Source organism: Halichoerus grypus, chromosome 7 (assembly GCF_964656455.1).
Source record: "Halichoerus grypus chromosome 7, mHalGry1.hap1.1, whole genome shotgun sequence".
NCBI lineage: Eukaryota > Metazoa > Chordata > Mammalia > Carnivora > Phocidae > Halichoerus > Halichoerus grypus.
In genome coordinates, this window is record NC_135718.1 from 132,271,739 (window position 1) to 132,292,482 (window position 20,744).

At 36.8% G+C, this 20,744-nt stretch overlaps 1 protein-coding gene across 4 annotated transcripts in view; it reads right to left on the reverse strand.

Moving 5' to 3' along the window:
• LOC118530846 (complement factor H-like) overlaps positions 1-20,744 on the reverse strand; it is an 80,286-nt gene that overhangs the window by 54,148 nt on the left and 5,394 nt on the right. For all 4 annotated transcript variants that reach the window (XM_078078335.1, XM_078078333.1, XM_078078336.1 and 1 more), the window contains exons 2-3: positions 6,309-6,503; positions 5,702-5,878 (exon numbers count right to left, since the gene is read on the reverse strand). In XM_078078335.1, the coding sequence (XP_077934461.1) occupies positions 5,702-5,878; positions 6,309-6,503 (372 nt within the window). The remainder of the gene's footprint in view (positions 1-5,701; positions 5,879-6,308; positions 6,504-20,744) is intronic.

The following is a 20,744-nucleotide window of genomic DNA, read 5'->3' on the forward strand; positions in this document are numbered from 1 at the left end:
ACATTTAGGTCTTTCATCCATTTTGAATATTTTTTGTATATGGTATAAGAACGTGGTCCAGTGTCATTCTTTTGCATGTTGCTGTCCAGTTTCCCCAACACCATTTGTTGAAGAGACTGTCTTTTTCCTAATGGATTTTCTTTCCTGCTTTGCCAAAGATTATTTGACCATATAATTGTGGGTTTATTTCTGGGTTTTCTATTCTGTTCTATCAATCTATGTGTCTATTTTTGTGCCAGTATCATATTGCCTTGATCACTATAGCTTTGTAATATAAGTTGAAGTCTGGAATTGTGATGCCTCCAGCTTTGTTTTTCTTTTTCAAGCTTGCTTTGGCTATTCAGGGTCTTTTTGTGGATCCATATAAATTTTAGGATTGCTTATTGTAGTTCTGTGAAAAATGCTCTTGGTATTTTGATAGGGATTTCATTGAATGTGTAGATTGCTTTGAGTGGTGTAGACATTTTAACAATATTTGTTCTTCCAATCCATGAGCATGGAATGTCTTCCATTTCTTTGTGTCATCTTTAATTTCTTTCATCAGTGTTTTATAGTTTTCAGAGTACAGATCCTTTACTTCTTTGGTTAGGTTTATTCTTAGGTATTTTATTATTTTTGGTGCAATTGTAAACGGGACAGTTTTCTTAATTTTTCTTTCTGCTGCTTCATTATTGCTGTATAGAAAGGCAATAGATTTCTGTACTGTGATTTTGTAACCTACAACTTTACTGAATTCGTTGATCAGTTCTAGCAGGTTTTGATGGAGTCTTTTGGATTTTCTATATAGAATATAATGTCATCTCAAATAGTAACAATTTTACTTCTTCCTTACTGATTTGAATGCATTTTATTCCTTTTTGTTGTCTATATGCTGTGGCTAGGACTTCCAGTACTATGTTGAATAAAAGTGGTGAGACATCCTTGTCTTGTTCCTGACCTTAGGGGAAAAGCACTGTTTTTCCCCATAATGGATGATGTCAGTTGTGGCTTTTTCATATGTGGCCTTTATTATGTTGAGGTATGTTCCCTCTAAACCTACTTTGTTGAGGGCTTTTATCATGAATGATTGTTGTACTTTGTCAAATGCTTTTTTGGCATCTGTTGAAATGATCATATAGTTCTTATCCTTTCTTTTACTGATGTGATGTATCATGTTGATTGATCTGTGAATATTGAACCACTCTTGAAACCCAGGAATAAATTCCACTTGATTGTGGTGAATATTTTTTTTAAACGTATTGTTGAATTCAGTTTGTTAGTATTTTATTATGGATTTTTGTGTCATCAGAAATATTGACCTGTAGTTCTCTTTTTTGTGGTGTCTTTATTTGGTTTTGGTATCAGGGTAGTGCCGGGCCTCATGAAATGCATTTGGAAGCTTTCCTTCCTTTTCTATTTTTTGGAATAGTTTGAGAATAGGTATTAAATCTTCCTTAAGTGTTTGGTAGAGGGGTGCCTGGGTGGCTAGGTCAGTTAAGAATCCGACTCTTGATTTCAGCTCAGGTTGTGATCTCAGGGTCATGAGATCCAGCCCTATGTCAGGCTCTGCGCTCAGCAGGGAGTCTGCTTGGATTCTCCCTCTGTCCCTCCCTCTGCCCCTCCATCCCCACCCTCTCTCAAAATAAATAAATAAATCTTAAAAAAATGTTTGGTAGAGTTCCTCTATGAAGCCATCTGATCTTGGACTTTGATTATTTGGTTTTTTTGATTACTGATTCTTTTTTTTTTTTGCTTGTAATTGGTCTGTTCAAATTTTCTGTTTTTTCCTGTTTCGGTTTTGGTAGGTTTATGTTTCTAGGAATTTAACCTTTCTTCTGGTTGTCCAATTTGTGGGCATGCAGTTTTTCAGAATATTCTCTTATAATTGTTTGTGTTTTTGTGGTGTTGGTTGTTACTTCTCCTCCCTTATTTGTGATTTAATTTATTTGGTTCCCTTTTCTTTTTGATAAATCTGACTAGGGGTTTATCAAATTTATCATTTTTTTCCAAGAACCAGCTCCTGGTTTCATTTATCTGTTCTATTGTTTTTCTAGTTTATCATTTACTTCTGCTCTAATCTTTATTATTTCCTTCCTTCTGCTGGTTTTAGTTTTTTTTTTCTTGTTGTTTTTCTAGCTCTTTTCCGTGTAAGGTTAGGTTGTTTATTTGACATTTTTCTTGCTTCTTGAGCTAGGCCTGTATAGTATAAACTTTCCTCTTGGAACCATTTTTGCTGCATCCCGAAGGTTTTGAACTGTGTTTTCATTTTCATTTGTTTCCATGTACTTTTTAATCTCTTCTTTTATTTCCTCTTGACCCATTCATTGTTTAGTAACATGTTACTTAATCTCCATGTATTTGTGATCTTTCAGACTTTTTTCTTGTGGTTGACTTCTAGTTTTATAGCGTTGTGGTCAGAAAAGATGCATAGTATGACTTTGATCTTTTTGAGTCTGTTGAGGCTCATTTTGTGGCTTAATATGTGTTCTATTCTATGTGCCCTTGAAAAGAGTGTGTATTCTGCTGTTTTATGATAGAATGTTCTGAATGTATCTGCTAAATCCATCTGGTTCAGTGTGTCATTCAAAGCCATTGTATCCTTGTTGATTTTCTGTTTAGATGATCCATCCATTGATGTAAATGGGGTTTTAAAGTCCCCTATTATTGTGTTATTATTGATTAGTTCCTTTATGTTTGTTATTAACAGTTTTATGTATTTGGGAGCTCCCATGTTGGTTGCCTACATATTTACCATTGTTATATCTTCTTCTTGGATTATCCCCTTTATTATTATATGTTGTCCTTCTTTGTCTTCTGTTATAGTCTTTGTTTTAATGTCTATTTTGTCCAATATAAGCATTGCTACCCCAGCTTTCTTTTGACACCCATTTGCATGATAAATGTTCTCCGTCTCCTCACTTTCCATCTGCAGGTGACTTTTGTTCCAAAATGAGTTTTGTAGGAAGCATATAGATGGGTTTGTTTTACCCATTCTGTCAACTTATGTCTTTTGATTGGAGAGTTTAGTCCATTTCCACTCAAAGGAATTATTGGTAGATATGTATTTATTGCCACCTTATTACCTGTTTTGTGGTTGTTTCTGAAGATTTTCTCATCTTTTCTTGTCGTTCTCTCGTTTATGGTTTGCTGGTTTTCTTTAGTGACATATTGGCTTTCTTTCCCTTTATTCTTTGCATATTTATTAGTGGTTTTGACTTGTGGTTACCATTAGGTTTTTATATAACATCTTCTGCATATATCACTCTATATTAAGTTGATGGTCAATTAAGTTTGAACCCATTCTTATTCCTCTCTTCCCCAGGTATATGGTGTCAAATTTTACATCCTTTTATTTTGTGAATTCCTTGACTGAATTTTTTTACAGAAATATTCATTTTTACTGTTTTGTGTTTCCTACATTCATACTGTCACTTTTGGTCTCTTCTTTTCACTCAGAGTCCCCTTTAATATTTCTTGCAGGGCTGGTTTAGTGGTCATGAACTCCATTAATTTTTGTTTGTCTGGGGAACTCTTTATCATTTCTTCTATTTTGAATAATAGGCTTTCTGGATAGAATATTCTTGGCTGCAGATTTTTCCCATTCAGCACTTTGAAGTTATCATGCCACTTTCTTCTGACTTGGATAATTTCTGCTGAAAATTCCCTGGTAGCCTTATGGGTTTTCCCTTATATTTTACTGTCTTTTTGTTTGCTTTATTTTGTTTTTGTCTTGCTTCTTTAAAAATTTTTTTCTATATCACTATGTTTTGCCAATTTAATTATAATATGTCTTGGTTTGGGTCTGCTTTTGTTGATTTTGGGGGGTTCTCTATGCTTCCTGGATCTGGATATCTGTTTCCTCCCCCAGATTAGGGAAGTTTTCTGCTATTATTTCTTCAAATAAATTTTCTGCCCCCTCTTTTTTTCTTTTTCTTCTGGGACTCCTATAATAGGAATGTTGTTATGTTTGATGGAGTCACTGAGTTCCCTATGTCTATTCTCATTTTGCATAATTCTTTTTTCTCTCTTTTGTTCAGCATGATTACTGTTACTTTGTCTTCTAGGTCATTAATTCCCATTCCTCTGCTTCTTCCAGCCTGCTGTTCACTCCATCAGGTGTGTTTCTCATTTTGTTTATTGAGCCCTTGATCTCTGCTATGTTATTCTTTATCTCTGTGTTAAAGGTCTCACTCATGTCTTTGACTTTTTTTCTCAAGTCCAGTGAGTATCTTTGTAATATTATCTATCAGGCATATTGCTAATATATATTTTACTTACATCTCTGGCTGTGGCCCTGTATTCTTTCATTTGGGACAAATTCTTCTGTTTTCTCATTTTATCTAAATTTCTATGCCTGCATCTTTGTTCAGAAAGTCAGCTACTTCTCCTGTTCTTGAGGGTAATGGCCTTATGAAGAAGAGGTTCTATAGTGCTCTGCAGTGTTGTGACCACTGTCCCCCAGGGCCTGACACTTCAAGGAGTGTCTCCAATGTGTGCTGTATGCACACTGCTGTTGTGTCCTGACTGCTTTATCCTTCAGGCCAGTCATCTGCAGAGGCCCTCTTTGACTGTTGTGGTCAGTATTTGGTCCCTGGCCTGACTGTGTTGAGTTTTAACTTTAGGTGTGCTATGGTCCGCTTGTGAAATGAGACCTCTTCTCACCACTGCTGGAATCAAGGCTTCCCAAAACTCCCAGGTTGGGAGATGTGGTGGGGGCAGGGGTTTGGCTTGGTCTTCTGGGGGAGGAGGCTGGCTGTTCAGGGACTGAGGCAAGCATGACCAGGAAGGGTGGTTCCACTGGAGCACAGGGAGGTGGGACTTGGTGCAAGCAAGTTAGGTGGTGAGTGTTGGCCCTGTGCTGGTTCTCACAGGTGGCTCTGTGTTTATGCTGAAGGGTGGGGGAGGGAAATGGCACCTGCCAGTTCCTTTGTTTCCAAAACTGCCTTTCTACAACACGCTCCTCACTGTGTGCCCTGTGTGCTCTTCAGATTGCTCTTCCGGCTGTATGTTGACAGGCTGCTTGGTTGCCTTTTCTCCAAGCCCCAATGTCGTTTGAGCTGTCCCAGAGCCAAGCACACTGACACTTGAAAACCCCAGGCTTTAAACACCACTGGTTATAAGAATTATGAAGAATTATGAAATTTGGCCTCTCTCACTTTCTAAGACAATTGTTATGGTAATTCATTTTTCCCATGTGCTCCCTTGTGTGTTAATCTGTCCCTTGCCTTTCTCTGTGACCATGGCTCTCTCCCCACCTCAGTGGCCACAGTCCGTTTCTCTCAAACTGTGTACATCTTACTTCTTCAATGTGGCCTCTTCCTGACCTTTAGTTGTGGAATTTGTTCTGCCGGTCTTCAGGTTGATTTCTGGGGTATTTAGGATGATTTGATGGTTATGTAGGTGTATTCATGGGGCAAGGCAAGCCTAGGTTCCTCCTACTCCACTGCCATCTTCTTCCCTCCACTGCTGGTATCACTCTATTATTACAGGTTTCTTCTTTGTGTTTCTTTTACTGTTTCTTGACTAATACCTATCAGTAGACATTTATTTTGCTGCATATGTATCAAGAAATGTGTATATCCACTCATACATACTTGGAAAAAATAAAGCTAAGTATATCCATTGGCAGAAATAAGAAAGTTGATATAAAATTTTGCTACAGTTAATAAAGATGTGGGTTAGAAAACCATAAATATACTGGGATCTCAGACCATTTACTTACTGAGAGGAATGCATTCTGGAGGAGGGAACCAGTCACTCTCTGTACATGTCATTATAGTCTGCTCATTTGGAAGACTGTAACCAGAATTACATTTAACTCTCACAGATTCATCTTGGAGAAATGCTTGTCCGTACGTTGGATAATCTCCATTTTTCAAATAATTGAAAATACATCGTCCTAAAAATCATAAAAATGAACAAAAATTTTTAAAAACCCATAAATTCAGTCAAAATAGTAAGTTAAAAACTGTTTGTACACTATTAAAACTATAATGCATAAGTATCCAAAAACTTAAGAAAAACTAAAGCTACTACCAAATGTGTAGGAAGAAAAAAATCAATATTCAATATTATTTATCTTCAGTTTTTATAATTAAAATATGTATGAATGATATAGGTGTTTTTGAGAAGCTTCTATCTTTATCTGTTATGTGATTTTTATGAAAAGCTCCTCATTAAAGGAAAAACCTATATTGGTCTTTGCTCATAAAACTTATCCCTTGGCCTCATTTTTGTCATACAAGGCTTAATTGTACTCACTTATGTGTTTTTCCCCCTCTACTATTTGAAATATGTACACATATACAATTATAAAAAGGTTTACTTACTGCGGCATGGTACTGCTGGTTCCCATCCTTTGTGTGTGCAAGTAATGTATTCCCACGCATTTTGTGAAGGAGTCACAAAATTGGAATCACAGGAATAGTAAAAAGATTTTCCTATAGCTGCTGGAAATTGTGATCTATATCTATTTTCACGGTATAAACTTCCATGTTTTATTTCTGGAAAATCACAGGGCTTCACTTGCAATACAAACAAAAGAAACAAAAACAGTATAAATAATGTTTTACCTTAATAAAAAAATCAAATTAGAAATGAATTGTTTCATTGGTGAATTACATCCTTTTATTATCATAATTTCGCTCATTGCAACAGGGTTTCTAGGACAAGAAAAGTTATAAAATTCAGATGAAGTGTGATGAAGTTATTGCTAATGAAGTTAAAATTATATCTTGTGGGTCATATGATATATATGATATATATGTATGAAAACTCTTGTGGAATAAGACTGTACAGACCTATTTAATGACTTCTCCTTGAGTATGTATATCTTAGCCCTGGCTGATTAAATGAGCATCTTGGTTGAGAGATGAAAGTACGGATTTTATTGCTCAGATCATCTGTCTTCTTTTCCTTTCTTTACTGTTCTCAACAGAAATCAGAGCCCTGCCTTTTCTTCCCAAACCAACTCAATGTAGGGAGATAGTGGGATTTTTTTTGTAGATTAACATTCATTAATTTATTTTTCTACTTATTGTAAATAGTGTAAGAAATATAGAGAAACACAAAAATTTTTAGATGGGTAGTGAGCATACCTAGAGAGCCAAACTGACTCCATAGCAGTGATAGAAAGCACATACCTGAGCATTCAACATTGTACCCAGCAAACAAGAAGCTATCAGGACCCTGACTATCTTTGCAGGGTTGAAAGAAGGCATACAAGCTAAGAATTCCTTCCCAAGTGGTAGCAAAACAAAAGGAGCAGATATATCCATTAAAAAGTTTTTTAAAAAGCCTCAGAATCCCTAACAGGTGTGACAGAAAGTATTTCTCTCCCAAAGTTAGTCAGAAAAGACTAGAGAAAGTGAGACCTTCTTCAAAGGTGAAGACAGCAATGCAAGACTTTAAGGGACATGAGAAATCAAGGAAACATGACACCACTGAAGGAACACAATAATATTCCAGTAACTTACCCCAAATTGTGATCTATGATTTTCCTGATAAAGAATTCAAAATAGTAGTTTTAGGGAAGCTCTGTGAGCTATAAGAAATCACAGAAAGAGAATTCAAAGAAATCAGGAAAACAATGAGATAGAAATCATAAAAGGAACCAAACAGAAATTCTGGAACTGAAGAATACAATGGATGAAATGAAAAATAAAGAGCATCAACAGCAGACTTTATGAAGCAGAAGAAAGAATCTGTGAAGTAGAAGAGAGGTCATATTTAATTTTCTAGTCAGAGGAGAACAAAGGAAGACTTAGAGTAGGGAGAGCCCATATGAATTACAGAAGACTATCAGAGGAACTATTTTAGGCATTGCGTGAGTCCCAAAAGGAGAAGAGATGGAGAAAGGGGCAGAAAGTTACTTAAAGAAATAATGGCTGAGAATTTATCAATCTAGGAAGACTTTTGGACTATCAAAATCAAGAGGCTCATAAGTCCCCAAACAGATTCAACCCAGAGAAATCATCTCTAAGACACCTTACAATAAAACTAGCTAAAACCAAAGACAAAGAGAATTTTCAAAGCAACAAGAGAGGAAAAAATGCCTCACATACAAAGGCAGTTCTATGAGAGGTGTTTATAGTGATAAATGCCTACACTAAGAAAAAGAAATGATTTCAAATATACAATCAACTTTATACATCAAAAAAACTAGATAAGGAAGAACGAAGCCTAAAACTAGCAGAAGCAAGGAAATAACAGAAATCAGAGAAGAAATATGTGAAATAAAGACCAAAAAAATCAACAAAATTAATACCTACCTTTTTTTTTTTTTAAATTTTATCTTGTTTATTTATTTGACAGAGAGACAGCGAGAGAGGGAACACAAGCAGGGGGAGTGGGAGAGGGAGAAGCAGGCTTCCCGCCGAGCAGGGAGCCAGATGCGGGGCTCGATCCCAGGACTCTGGGATCATGACCTGAGCCGAAGGCAGACGCTTAACGACTGAGCCACCCAGGCGCCCCAATACCTACCTTTTTGAAAAGATAAACAAAATTGACAGACCTAACACTGATAAACTAAGAAAAAAGAGAGAAGATAAAATAAACAAAATGAGAAATGAAAGTGGAGACATTCGACTGATGCCACAGAAATACAAATGTTCATAAGAGACAAGCATAAACAATTACACACCAACAAATTGGATAACCTAGAAGCAATGGATAAATTCCTGGAAATACAAAACTTGCCAAAACAAAATCATTAAGAAATAGAAAATCTGAACAAATCAATAACAAGCAACAAGACTGAATCATTAATTTAAAATATCTCTACAGAGAAAAGTCTGGGACCAGAAGTTTTCATTGTAATTTAAAGAAGAATTAATACCAATTCTTCTCAAACCATTCCAAAAATTTGAGGGCAGGGGACACTTCCAATACCACTTTACAAAATCAGCATGATTAGATCAAAGGTAGACAAGGACAATATAAGAAAAAAAAATTTATAGGCCAGTATCACTGATAAACATAGATCAGAAATGCTTAGCAAAATATTGGGGCGCCTGGGTGGCTCAGTCGTTAAGCGTCTGCCTTCGGCTCAGGTCATGATCCCAGGGTCTTGGGATCGAGCCCCACATTGGGCTCCCTGCTCGGCGGGAAGCCTGCTTCTCCCTCTCCCACTCCCCCTGCTTGTGTTCTCTCGCTGTGTCTCTCTCTGTCAAATAAATAAATAAAATCTTTAAAAAAATATTAGCAAACTGAATTCAACAACATATTAAAAGATTCATACACCATAATGAAGTTGGGTTTATCCATGGGCCTCAAGGATGTTTCAACAGGTGCAAATCAGTAATGTGATAAACCCCATTAGCAATACAAAGGTTAAAAATAATATAATCATCCCAATAGACAGAGAAAAAGCATTTGACACAATTCACTATGCATTTATGATAAAAACTCTCAACAGTTAGGTGTTGAAGAAATATACCTCAACATAATAAAGGCCATAAATAAGAAGCCTATAACTAGCATCATATAAAAAAGCTTTCAGCTTTTCCTCAAGGTCAGGAAAAAGACAAGGATACACAATTTCACCACTGTTGAACAAAGGGAAATAAAAGGTACCCAAATAAAAAATAAAGAAGTAAAATTATCTCTGTTTGTAGATGACATATATAGAAAAAACCCTAAGACTCCACAAAAAACAAAACAAAACAAAACAAAAAAACTGTTAGAATTAATAAATGAAGTCAGTAAAGTTGCAGGATACAATATCAATACACAAAAATCTGTTGTGTAATGAATAATGAACTATCAGAAAGAGAAATTTAAAAAACAATACCATTTACAATAGCATCAAAAATAATAAGATACCTAGGAATAAATCTATCTAAGGAGATGAAAGGCTTGTATCCTAAAAACAGTAAGACAATGATAAAATAAATTGAAGAAGATATAAATAAATGGAAAGATAATGTATATACATGGATTGGAAGAATTAATATTGTTAAAATGTGCATACTACCCAAAGCGATCAATAGATACAATTCCTGTCAAGATAGCACTGGCATTTTTCACAGAAGTAGAATAAACAATCCTAAAATTTACATGGAACCACAAAGACTCCCAAAGAGCCAAAGCAATCTTGAGAAAGAAGAGCAAAGCTGAAGGCATCATGCTTTCTGATTTCAAACTATATTATAAAGTGATTAAAATGAAAATAATATCATATTGGCAGATCAATGGAATAAAATTGGGAGCCAGAAATAAAGTCACACATATATCCTTAATTAAAATTAGATAATGGTGCCAAGTATACACATGAGGACAGTAGCGTCTTCAGCACAAGCAAAAAAAAAGTGAAACCACAATATTAAACCACTGATGAAAATTAACTCTAGATGACTTAAATATGACTTTAAACTCTAGAAGCCCTAGAAGATACATAGGAAAGTATCTTCTTGACATTGGTCTTGGCGATGATATTTTTTGGATATGACATCAAAGCACAGACAGTAAAAGCTGAAATAAATAAAACTATATCAAATGAAAAAGCTTCTACTCATTAAATCAACAAAATGAAAAGGCAACCTATGGAATGGGAGAAAAAATTTGCAAACCATAGATCTGAGTATACACACACACACACACACACACACACACACACACACACACACAACTCAATAGCAAAAAAAAATCCAATCAAAAAAAAAAAATAAAAATGGGCAAAGATCTGAATAGACATTTTTCTGAAGAATACATGCAAATGGCCAATTGGTACTCAAAATCACTAATCATCAGGTATATGCAAATCAAAACCATAATGAACTATCACCTCATACCTGTTAAAATGGCTTTTATCAAAAAGACAAGAGATAAGTGTTGGTGAGAATGTGGAAAAAGGAAACTCTTGTATACTTTGGGTGGGAATGTAATTTGTTATAGGCATACGGAAAACAGTATGCAAGTTCCTCAAAATGTTAATAGAACTATATGATACAGCAATCCCATTTCTGGGTATATATCTGAAGGAAATGAAATCAGTATCTTGAAGAAATATCTGCACCCTCATGTTCATTATAGCTTTATTCATACAGAAACAACCTAAGTGTCCATTGATGGATAAGGAAGATGTGAGATATATATATATAATGGAATATTATTCAACCATGAGAAAAAAGGAAATCTTGCTATTTACAACAACATTGCTGAACCTAGAGGACATTATGTTAAATGTAATAAGCCAGAGTTAGACAAACACTTCATGATTAATCTTGTATATAAAATGAAAAGAGAAAAAAAGAAAAGATCAAATTCATAGAAGCAGAGAGTAGAATGGTAATTATCAGGGGCTTGCAGACAGAGGTGGGGGGAATGAGGAGATGCTGGTCCAAGACTGTAAGCCTTCAGTTACAAGATGAATAATTCTGAAGGTCTAATGTACATGTAGTTAGTAATATTATGTAGTTAGTAATAATGTATTGTATAGCTCAAGTGTGCTAAGAGAGTAAATCTTAAGCATTCCAGCTACAAAAAAAAAAAAAAAAGTATGTGAGGTGATTAATGCGATTTTTTTTTTCATTTCCAAATGTATATGTGTACCAAGTCATCCCATTGTACACTTTATATATACAATTTTATCAATTATACTTCAATAAAGTAGGAAGGAAAACCTATAATAGACATACAAAAGATAAGGAGATAAAAATCAAAGTAAATAACTGTAAAACATAATCAAATAGCAAAGGAAGTCATCAAAAGTGGAAGAGAATGAAAAAACAATTGCAAAACAGAAGACAATTAGGCAAATGTGAATAGTGAGTGTTCACTTATCAATAATTCTTTGAAATGTAAATGGATTAAACTTATTATTAAAAAGAATACAGTACCTGAATAAGTAAAAAACAAGAACTCACTTTAGGTTTAAAGACACAATAGGCTAAAAGTGAAGGAATGGAAAAAGATATTTCATGTGAATGGCAACCAAGTGGGATTTATTCCTGGGCTACAAGGATGGTTCAATATTCACAAACCAATCAACATGATACACCACATTGATAAAAGAAAGAATAAGAACCGTATTATTCTCTCAACTGATGCAGAATAAGCATTTGACAAAGTACAGTAGCCATTCTTGATAAAAACCCTCAACAAAGTAGGGACAGAGGGAAAGTATCTCAACATCATAAAGGCCATATACAAAACACCAACAGCTATTATAATTCTCAATGGGGAAAAACGGAGAGCTTTTCCTCTACCATCAGGAACAAGACAGAGATGTCCACTCTCACCATTGTTATTCAACATAGTACTAGAAGTCCTAGCCTCAGCAATCAGACAACAAAAAGTAATAAAAGGCATCCAAATTGGGAAGGAAGAAGTCAACTTTCACTATTTGCTGATGACATGATACTCTATGTAGAAAACCCTTAAAACTCCACTAAAAAATTGCTAGAACTGATACACAATTCAGCAAAGTTGCAGGATACAAAATCAACATACAGAAATCTGTTGCATTTCTATACACCAATAATGAAGTAGCAGAAAGAGAAATCAAAGAATCAATTCCATCTATAACTGCACCAAAACCCATCTGATACCTAAGAATAAACCTAACCAAAGAGGTAAAAGATCTGTACTCTGAAAACTATAGAATGCTGATGAAAGAAACTGAAGATGACACAAAGAAATGAGAAAACATTCCATGCTCATGGATTGGAAAAACAAATATTGTTAAGATGTCTATACTACCCAAAGCAATCTACACACTTAATGCAATCCCTATCAAAATATCACCAGCATTTTTCACAGAGCTAGAACAAACTATTCTAAAATTTGTATAAAACCACAAAAGACCCCAAAAAGCCAAAGGAATGTTGAAAAAGAAAAGCAAAGCTAGAGGCATCATGATTCTGGACTTCAAGCTATATTACAAACCTGTAGTCATCCATACAGTTTAGTACTGGTACAAAAACAGATACATAGATCAATCAATGGAACAAAATAGAAAACCCAGAAATGGACCCACAACTATATGGCCAACTAATCTTTGACAAAGCAGGAAAGAATATCCAATGGAAAAATGTCTCTTCAACAAATGATGTTTGGAAAACTGGACAGCCACAAGCAAAAGAATAAAACTGGACCACTTTATTACACCATACACAAAAATAAATTCAAAATGGATGGAAGACCTAAATGTGAGACAGGAAACCACCAAAATCCTAGAGGAGAACACAGGCAGCAACCTCTTTGACCTCTTTGACCTAGGAACTTCTTACTAGACACATCTCTGGAGACAAGGGAAACAAAAGAAAAAATGAACCATTGGGACTTCATCAAGATAAAAAGCTTCTGCTCATTGAAGGAAACGATCAACAGAACTAAAAGGCAACCTTCAGAATGGGAAAAGATATTTGCAAATAACGTATCTGATAAAGAGTTAACATCCAAAAAATATAAAGAACTTACCAAATTCAATACCCAAAAAATGAATAATCTAGTTAAGAAATGGGCAGAAGACATGAATAGACATTATTCCTTAGAAGATGTACAGATGGCTACCAGACACCGAAAAAGATGCTCAACATCACTCATCATCAGGGAAATACAAATCAAAACTACAATGAGATATCACCTCAAACCTGTCAGAATGGCTAAAATTAACAACATGGGAAACAATAGGTGTTGGTGAAGATGTGGAGAAAGGGGAACCCTTTTGCACTGTTGGTGGGAATGCAAACTGGTGCAGCCACTGTGGAAAACAGTATTGAGTTTCCTCAAAAAATTAAAAATAGAACTACCCTACAATCCGGCATTGCACTACTAGGTATTTACCCAAAGGATATAAAAATACTGATTTGAAGGGACACATGCACCCCAATACTTATAGCAGCATTATCAACAGTAGTCAAATTATGGAAAAAGCCCAAATATCCATGGACAGATGAATGCATAAAGAAAAGTGGCATATATGTGTGTGTATATAGTTAAAAATAGAGCTACCCTACGACCCAGCAATTGCACTACTGGGCATTTACCCCCAAAATACAGATGTAGTGAAATGAAGGGGCACATGCACCCCAATGTTCATAGCAACAATGTCCACAATGGCCAAACTGTGGAAGGAGCCAAGAGCCAACATGTCCTGGATGAATGGATAAAGAAGATGTGGTTCACATAAACAATGGAATATTACCCAACCATCAGAAAGGATGAATACCTAACATTTACATAGACCTGGATGGAACTGGAGGGTATTACACTAAGTGAAACGTCAATCAGAGAAAGACAATTATCATATGGTTTCACTCATATGTGGAATATAAGAAATAGTGCAGAGGATCATAGGGGAAGGCTGGAAAACTGAATGGGAAGGAATCAGAGAGGGAGACAAACCATGAGAGACTCTGGGAAACAAACTGAAGGTTGCGGAAGGGGACGTCGGTGGGGGGATGGGGCAACAGGGTGATGTGCATTAAGGAGGGCATGTGATGTGATGAGCACTGGGTGTTATACACAACTGATGAATCACTGAACACTACATCTGAAACTAATGATGTACTATATGTTGGCTAACTGAATTTAAATAAAAAAATAAAAATGACAAGTTCAAAGATACTTATCACTATACATATTTATTAGTTTTACTTTCATTGCTAAACTCTTTTCTTTACTTGGTTTTATGACAATGGTTTAACATTCCATTCTAGAATTTCTTTTTAAAAGGCAAGGGGCGAATAATCACCTGAGCTGAATCCCATCATGGAATATACCCATCATGAAAATGTTTTACATTTCTTAGAAGCTCCATATAACACTATATTTTTGTGTGGTATATAATACCTGTGTGGGATTTCATATGCAGTAATTTTTCTTTGAAGTTTTAGCAAATTTTTAGCACATCTATGTTAGGGAACTTTTTTTTTTTTTTTTTAAAGATTTTTTATTTATTTATCTGAGAGAGAGAATGGGAGACAGAGAGCATGAGAGGGGGAGGATCAGAGGGAGAAGCACACTCCCCGCTGAGCAGGGAGTCCGATGCGGGACTCGGTCCTGGGACTCCAGGATCATGACCTGAACTGAAGGCAGTCGCTTAACCAACTGAGCCACCCAGGCGCCCCTATGTTAGGGAACTTTTAATAAATGATTCCACTGTAGAGTTTTGATTTTTAGAGTTTAAGTAAAGATACTTTTTCTCCACTAGATGGGGCTGATGCCCTATCATAAAACAACACAAAGCCCATCTCCCCACATTTCTGCTCCCCCTCCAAAAGCCAGATTTTTTTTGTAGTTGTTAGTTTTTAAATTTAGTGTTCGTGTTTTCATATGAAAAATTTATGCTTAATTACAGGCTAATATGTGTGTTTTTCAGTTTAGAAATTCAGATCCACTTCATGGCATTCAGATTCCTGGAAAAATAAATTAGTTAAATTTCAACCATGAGAGACTATGGACTCTGAGAAACAAACTGAGAGTTCCAGAGGGGAGGGGGGTGGGAGGATGGGTTAGCCTGGTGATGGGTATTAAAGAGGGCACGTACTGCATGGAGCACTGGGTGTTATATGCAAACAATGAATCATGGAACACTACATCAAAAACTAATGATGTAATGTATGGTGATTAACATAACATAATAAAAAAAAAGAAAAGAAAAAAATTTCAAACATAGATGCCATATTGTGAATACAGAACTGTTTTTCACTAGTGTATTAACATTTTGATAGAATTAGTTCTTATCCTATTAAGTTAATGCAAGGGAAGAGTAATAAAGTATTTTTTATCAATTAATTTACTCAATTTAAATTATTATATTTTTTAAAGAATTTATTTATTTGAGAGAAAGAGCACAGGAGCGCAACCTTGCATGGGGGAGGAGGGGAGAGATGGGGGGGCAGAGGAAGAGAGAGTTTTAAGCTGACTCTGTGCTGAGCTCTGAACCCCACACAGGGCTTGATCTCAGGACCCTGGGATCATGATCTGAGCCAAAACCAAGACTAAGGTGCTTAACCAGCTGGGCCTCCCAGATGCCCCTAAATTATTTTTTAAAAAGTAATGAATCTACCAAAGGAGTAATCCATCCACAAAACATTAAAGTAATCAATACACACACACATACACACACGTTCAGTCCATTAGCTAGCCTGAGGCAAATGCATTTCTTTTAGGTTATATTTCAAGATAATACATTTATACCATTAATTCTTGATTTTTCAAATTTAGTTAATTGCTTTTAACAACCAGATACAAAAGACAAGGATCTATCTTTTTGACATCATCTTCCTACCACCTTCTCACAATATTTACTGTGTATATATGTTTACTATAGAATGAGTTCTCATATCGATTACCCTTTTTACATCAAGTAATTCTTAAGATTCTGGTACTTTTTCCATGAACTTTAAACAGCATCTGTTGACGATAAGAAAACGGTATCACCACCCCCTACTTCATTTGTGCATCTTTCTACTGCCATCTCCGAAATCTTAGTTCTGTTGTTACCATTTGCCACCTTGACTATGAAACAGCCTGTTAACTAGTCTCCAAGACTCCATCCTCCACAGGGCTACACAGGAGTTTTTGTAAAATTGGTCATGCCACTCCTGTGTTTAAAATTCTTCGATGACTTTCCCTTTCACTTGTAAGACATTGCAAACTCCTTACCTTGCCCTTGGAACCCCTATCTGGCTCTTGCCATTCTCTCTGATATCATCTTGTCTCCTCTACCATGTACTCATTGCACCAAAGCCACCCTGGTTTGTTCATGTTTTGTTGAGCATCTCAAATGTATTTTTTTCCTTTAGGTCTTTTGGTTGTTTTCTCTCCTGGAACACTTGCACCAGAGACTTTTCGTGGTTGCCTTTGTCTCATCTTTCAGGCTCTGCTCAAATATTATTTCCTCAAAGTGACCACTTAAGACCAGCCCAGCTAAAGGCTCTGTACCCCACTACCCCATCTCTGTTATTTTCCCTCAGGCCCTACTTTACTTCCTTCCCAACACAATTCATGATTCATGATTATTTTTATGTTTACTAAGATTTCATCTATCCTGCCATCAGAATGTAAACTCCCTGAGAATAACGACCATCTCCGTCCTGTTTTACAGAATGGACCGATTTTCACTAATACTCAGATCCTCTAACCTCAAATTCACCTCCTGTCTACTTTGGTTCTAATCTTCAATATGCTGAGCATTATCAGCTCATGTCATAACAAAATATTTAAATGATTCACTATCTTGTGTTCTAACAGGATTTAGGCGAATCTTACAACATGACTTTTGTCTGAATTGACAAAAAAGTGTTCAAGTTCAGTTAAACCACATTCTCAGAAAAGAAGTTCTTGTTTCTACAGATTGTCTCTGTAAATTTCTGTTCTATATCACTCTTGGGGTCTTTCTCCTTTTACCCCTTAATATTTCTTGCAGGGTCAGCTTAGTGGTCACATATTCTTTCAGTTTCTGCTGGTCCTGGAAGCTCTTTATCTCTCCATCCATTCTGGATAAAGTATTCTTAGATGCGTGTTCTTCTCATTTAGTACTCTGAATATGTCTTGCAATGAAGTTTTTATTTTATTTTTTATTTTAATTTTTTAAGATTTTATTTATTATTTATTTATTTATTTTTAAAGATTTTATTTATTTTTTTGAAAGAGAGAGAGAGGGCTTGAGAGAGAGAGAGAGAGAGAGATCACAAGCAGGGGGAACGGCAGAGGGAGAAGCAGACTCCCTGGGGGCAGAGAGCCTGATGCGGGACTCGATCCCAGGTCTCCGGGATCATGGCCCGAGCCAAAGGCAGATGCTTAACTGACTGAGCCACCCAGGCACCCTATTTATTTATTTTGAAAGAGAGAGAGAGAGAGCAAGCCAGCGTGTGAGCACACACACAAGTAGGGGAAGGGGCAGAGGGTGGAGAGAATCTCAAGCAGACTCTGTGCTAATTGAGGAGTCCTATGCAGGCTTGATCCCATGACCATGAGATCATGACTTCAGCTGAAATCAAGAGGTGGTTGCTTAACTGACTGAGCCATCCAGGTGCCCTGAAATGAAGTTTTAAGAAAATAACTCTAGAAAAAACAGATAGAGATTATATTGCATTACTAAAGCATTTCAAGAAATAAAATTATATTTAAAAAATTTTAAAGTATGATTATGCAATTTTTTCTTGAAATTTTAACAGTGTAAAGACAATGAAGATAATTCCAGGATTATAAAAAGCAAATGAGAGAACAGGAAATAGATGTAAGAAACCAGGCAGAATACAAGTATGTCATAATTAGGGTTGAAACAAGTTACTCTCAGGATACAGCTTGAATACATCACTGAAATCAAGTTTCTTGGAATGTGTAGTGTTTGGATCGCTAATACCTAATGCCAATTATTGTTCAAGTCAAAATGGTAGCTTCTGAAAATAAATTGTTAGTATATGTATCTTTAGGTTCAAAATGAGTCCCTTGTAGGCAGCATATGGATGGGTCCTGTCTTTTAATCCAAACTGCAACCCTGTGTCGTTTTACGGGAGCATTTAGGCCCTTCACGTTGAGAGTGATTATTGAAAGATATGAATTAATTGTCATCATGTTGCCTGTGAAGACGTTGTCTTTATATATTGTCCCTGTAAATTTCTGTTGTAGATCACTCTTGGGGTCTTTCTCCTTTTATAGTAACCCCCTTAATATTTCTTGCAGGGCCGGCTTGGTGGTCACATATTCTTTCAGTTTCTGCCGGTCGTGGAAGTTCTGCATCTCTCCATCCGTTCTAAATGAAAGCCTTGCCGGATAAAGTATTCTTGGCTGCATGTTCTTCTCATTTAGTACCCTGAATATGTCTTGCCAGGCCTTTCTGGCTTGCCAGGTCTCTGTGGATAGGTCTGACGTTATTCTGATGTTCCTCCCTCTGTACGTAAGGAATCTCTTCCCCCTAACTGCCCTTAAGATGGTTTCCTTAGTTCTAAGATTTTCGAGTTTTACTGTTATGTGCTGGGGCATTGGTCTGTTCTCCTTGATCTTGGGAGGGATCCTTTCTGCCTCTAGGACATGAATGCTTGTTTCATTCCCCACGTTAAGGAAGTTCTCAGCTACAATTTGTTCAAATATATCTTCTAGTCCTCTCTCTCTATCTCCACCCCCACAGGGATCCAACAATTCTGACATTGGAAAGTTTCATGGCATCACTTATTTCTTTAATTCTGTTTTTATGGATTTTAAGCTGTTTGTTCCAGGCTCCTCCTGTTCCTTCCTTTCTATCAATTTGTCTTCTAGATCACTAATTCGTTCTGCCTCGTTTACCCTAGCTGTTAGAGTATCTAGTTTAGATTGCATCTCATTGATAGCATTTTTAAGTTTGGCCTGATGAGCTCTCATTTCTGCCCTTAGAGAATCTATGCTGCCATTAATAGTTTTCTCCAGCCTAGCTATTGTCTTCATAACTGTTACCCTGAAGTCTATTTCCGACATCTTGCTTATATCCATATCCATTAGGTCTGCGGTAGAGGCCATTGTCTCTGGTTCTTTTCTTTGTTGGGAGTTCCTCCTCCTAGACATTCTGTTGAGGAGTGGTTAAGGGAATGTACAGTTGAAAATATCAACCACAATCCAGGCAAAATGCACCCTGGGAAAATTCGGAGTGATTGGAAGTCACCACCAAGAAAACACAGCCAAAACCCATGAATAAGATTTATAAAGTTAAATTAAAAAAACTGGGGGGGAGGAGGGGGGAGTTATAATCTCTTAATGTGGGCAGGGTAGGGTATTTCAGTTCTTCCTGGGTGTATTTTGTTCTCTTTGTTAGAGAACACTACTTCCCAGAATTACAGGGAAATTGAAACTGGTATATATATATATATATATATATATATATATATATATATATATACAGGTAGTATTGAATAGGGAAAAAAGGACTACATTGAAGCTTATATCTATATATATAGAAAAAAGAAAAAGAGAAAAAAGTATAGGTGTGAAACAGGAGTTAAAAAGTTATGGAATATGTTGTATTAAACATCTAGTTGAAATGATAAGTAGGAAAAGGAAGAAACAGAAAAAACATGAGAAAGAATAAAAAAGTTGTATCTAAGAAATACACAAGCCGTGAGGCAACACCAGGAGCTTAATATACTAACTTTCCCCTGGTGTTGGGGTTTCACAGTTTTATGGGGACCCTAGGGTTGTTGTCCTCTTGTTCCTCCAGCTTGTCTTCTGGGCGAGGGGCCTGCAGTGTTGTTTTTCAGTCAGTCCTGCTTGGGTGGAGTTGCCCTGCCCCCTATGAAGGGGCTGGGTTCCATGGAAACCAGTTTTTTTGAGCTTTTGTTCTCTGGAGGTTTTGTTCTCTGGCTCCTTTTCAAACCTTCTTGGAGGGTCAGGGCAAAGGAAAATGTCCGCACCCAGACCTCTGCCCCGGAGGAGAGAAGCCACAGTCTGCTCCTCTCTGAACCCTACAGAACACACAGTCTCCCCCTCCGTAAGCCCTGCTTTCACTGCAGCCTCCCACAGGAGGTGCACGTCCCCAGGGATCCTCTCAGCGGTTGACCCAGGCCCTGCTTGACTCTGCCCTCTGTGCCTCCAAAACCACAAGCGATCCGGTCTGGGCGGGTGCGGGTGGCGGCTACTGTGGCAGCCACAGCTGCGTGAGGGCCAGCCCCCCAGGTCCGCAGGCACAGGTCCGCACAAGGGGCTGCCCTGGTCTCAGGGTTTGCCCTTTAAGCTCCTGGATTCTGTTCAGGCGCTGTTATCAGGCTCTTCCCGTCCCATCACCACCGCTCTGCAAGCTATGGCTGGTCCCTAGGTGCAGGATGTTTTTGCACTGGGGTATTACTTTC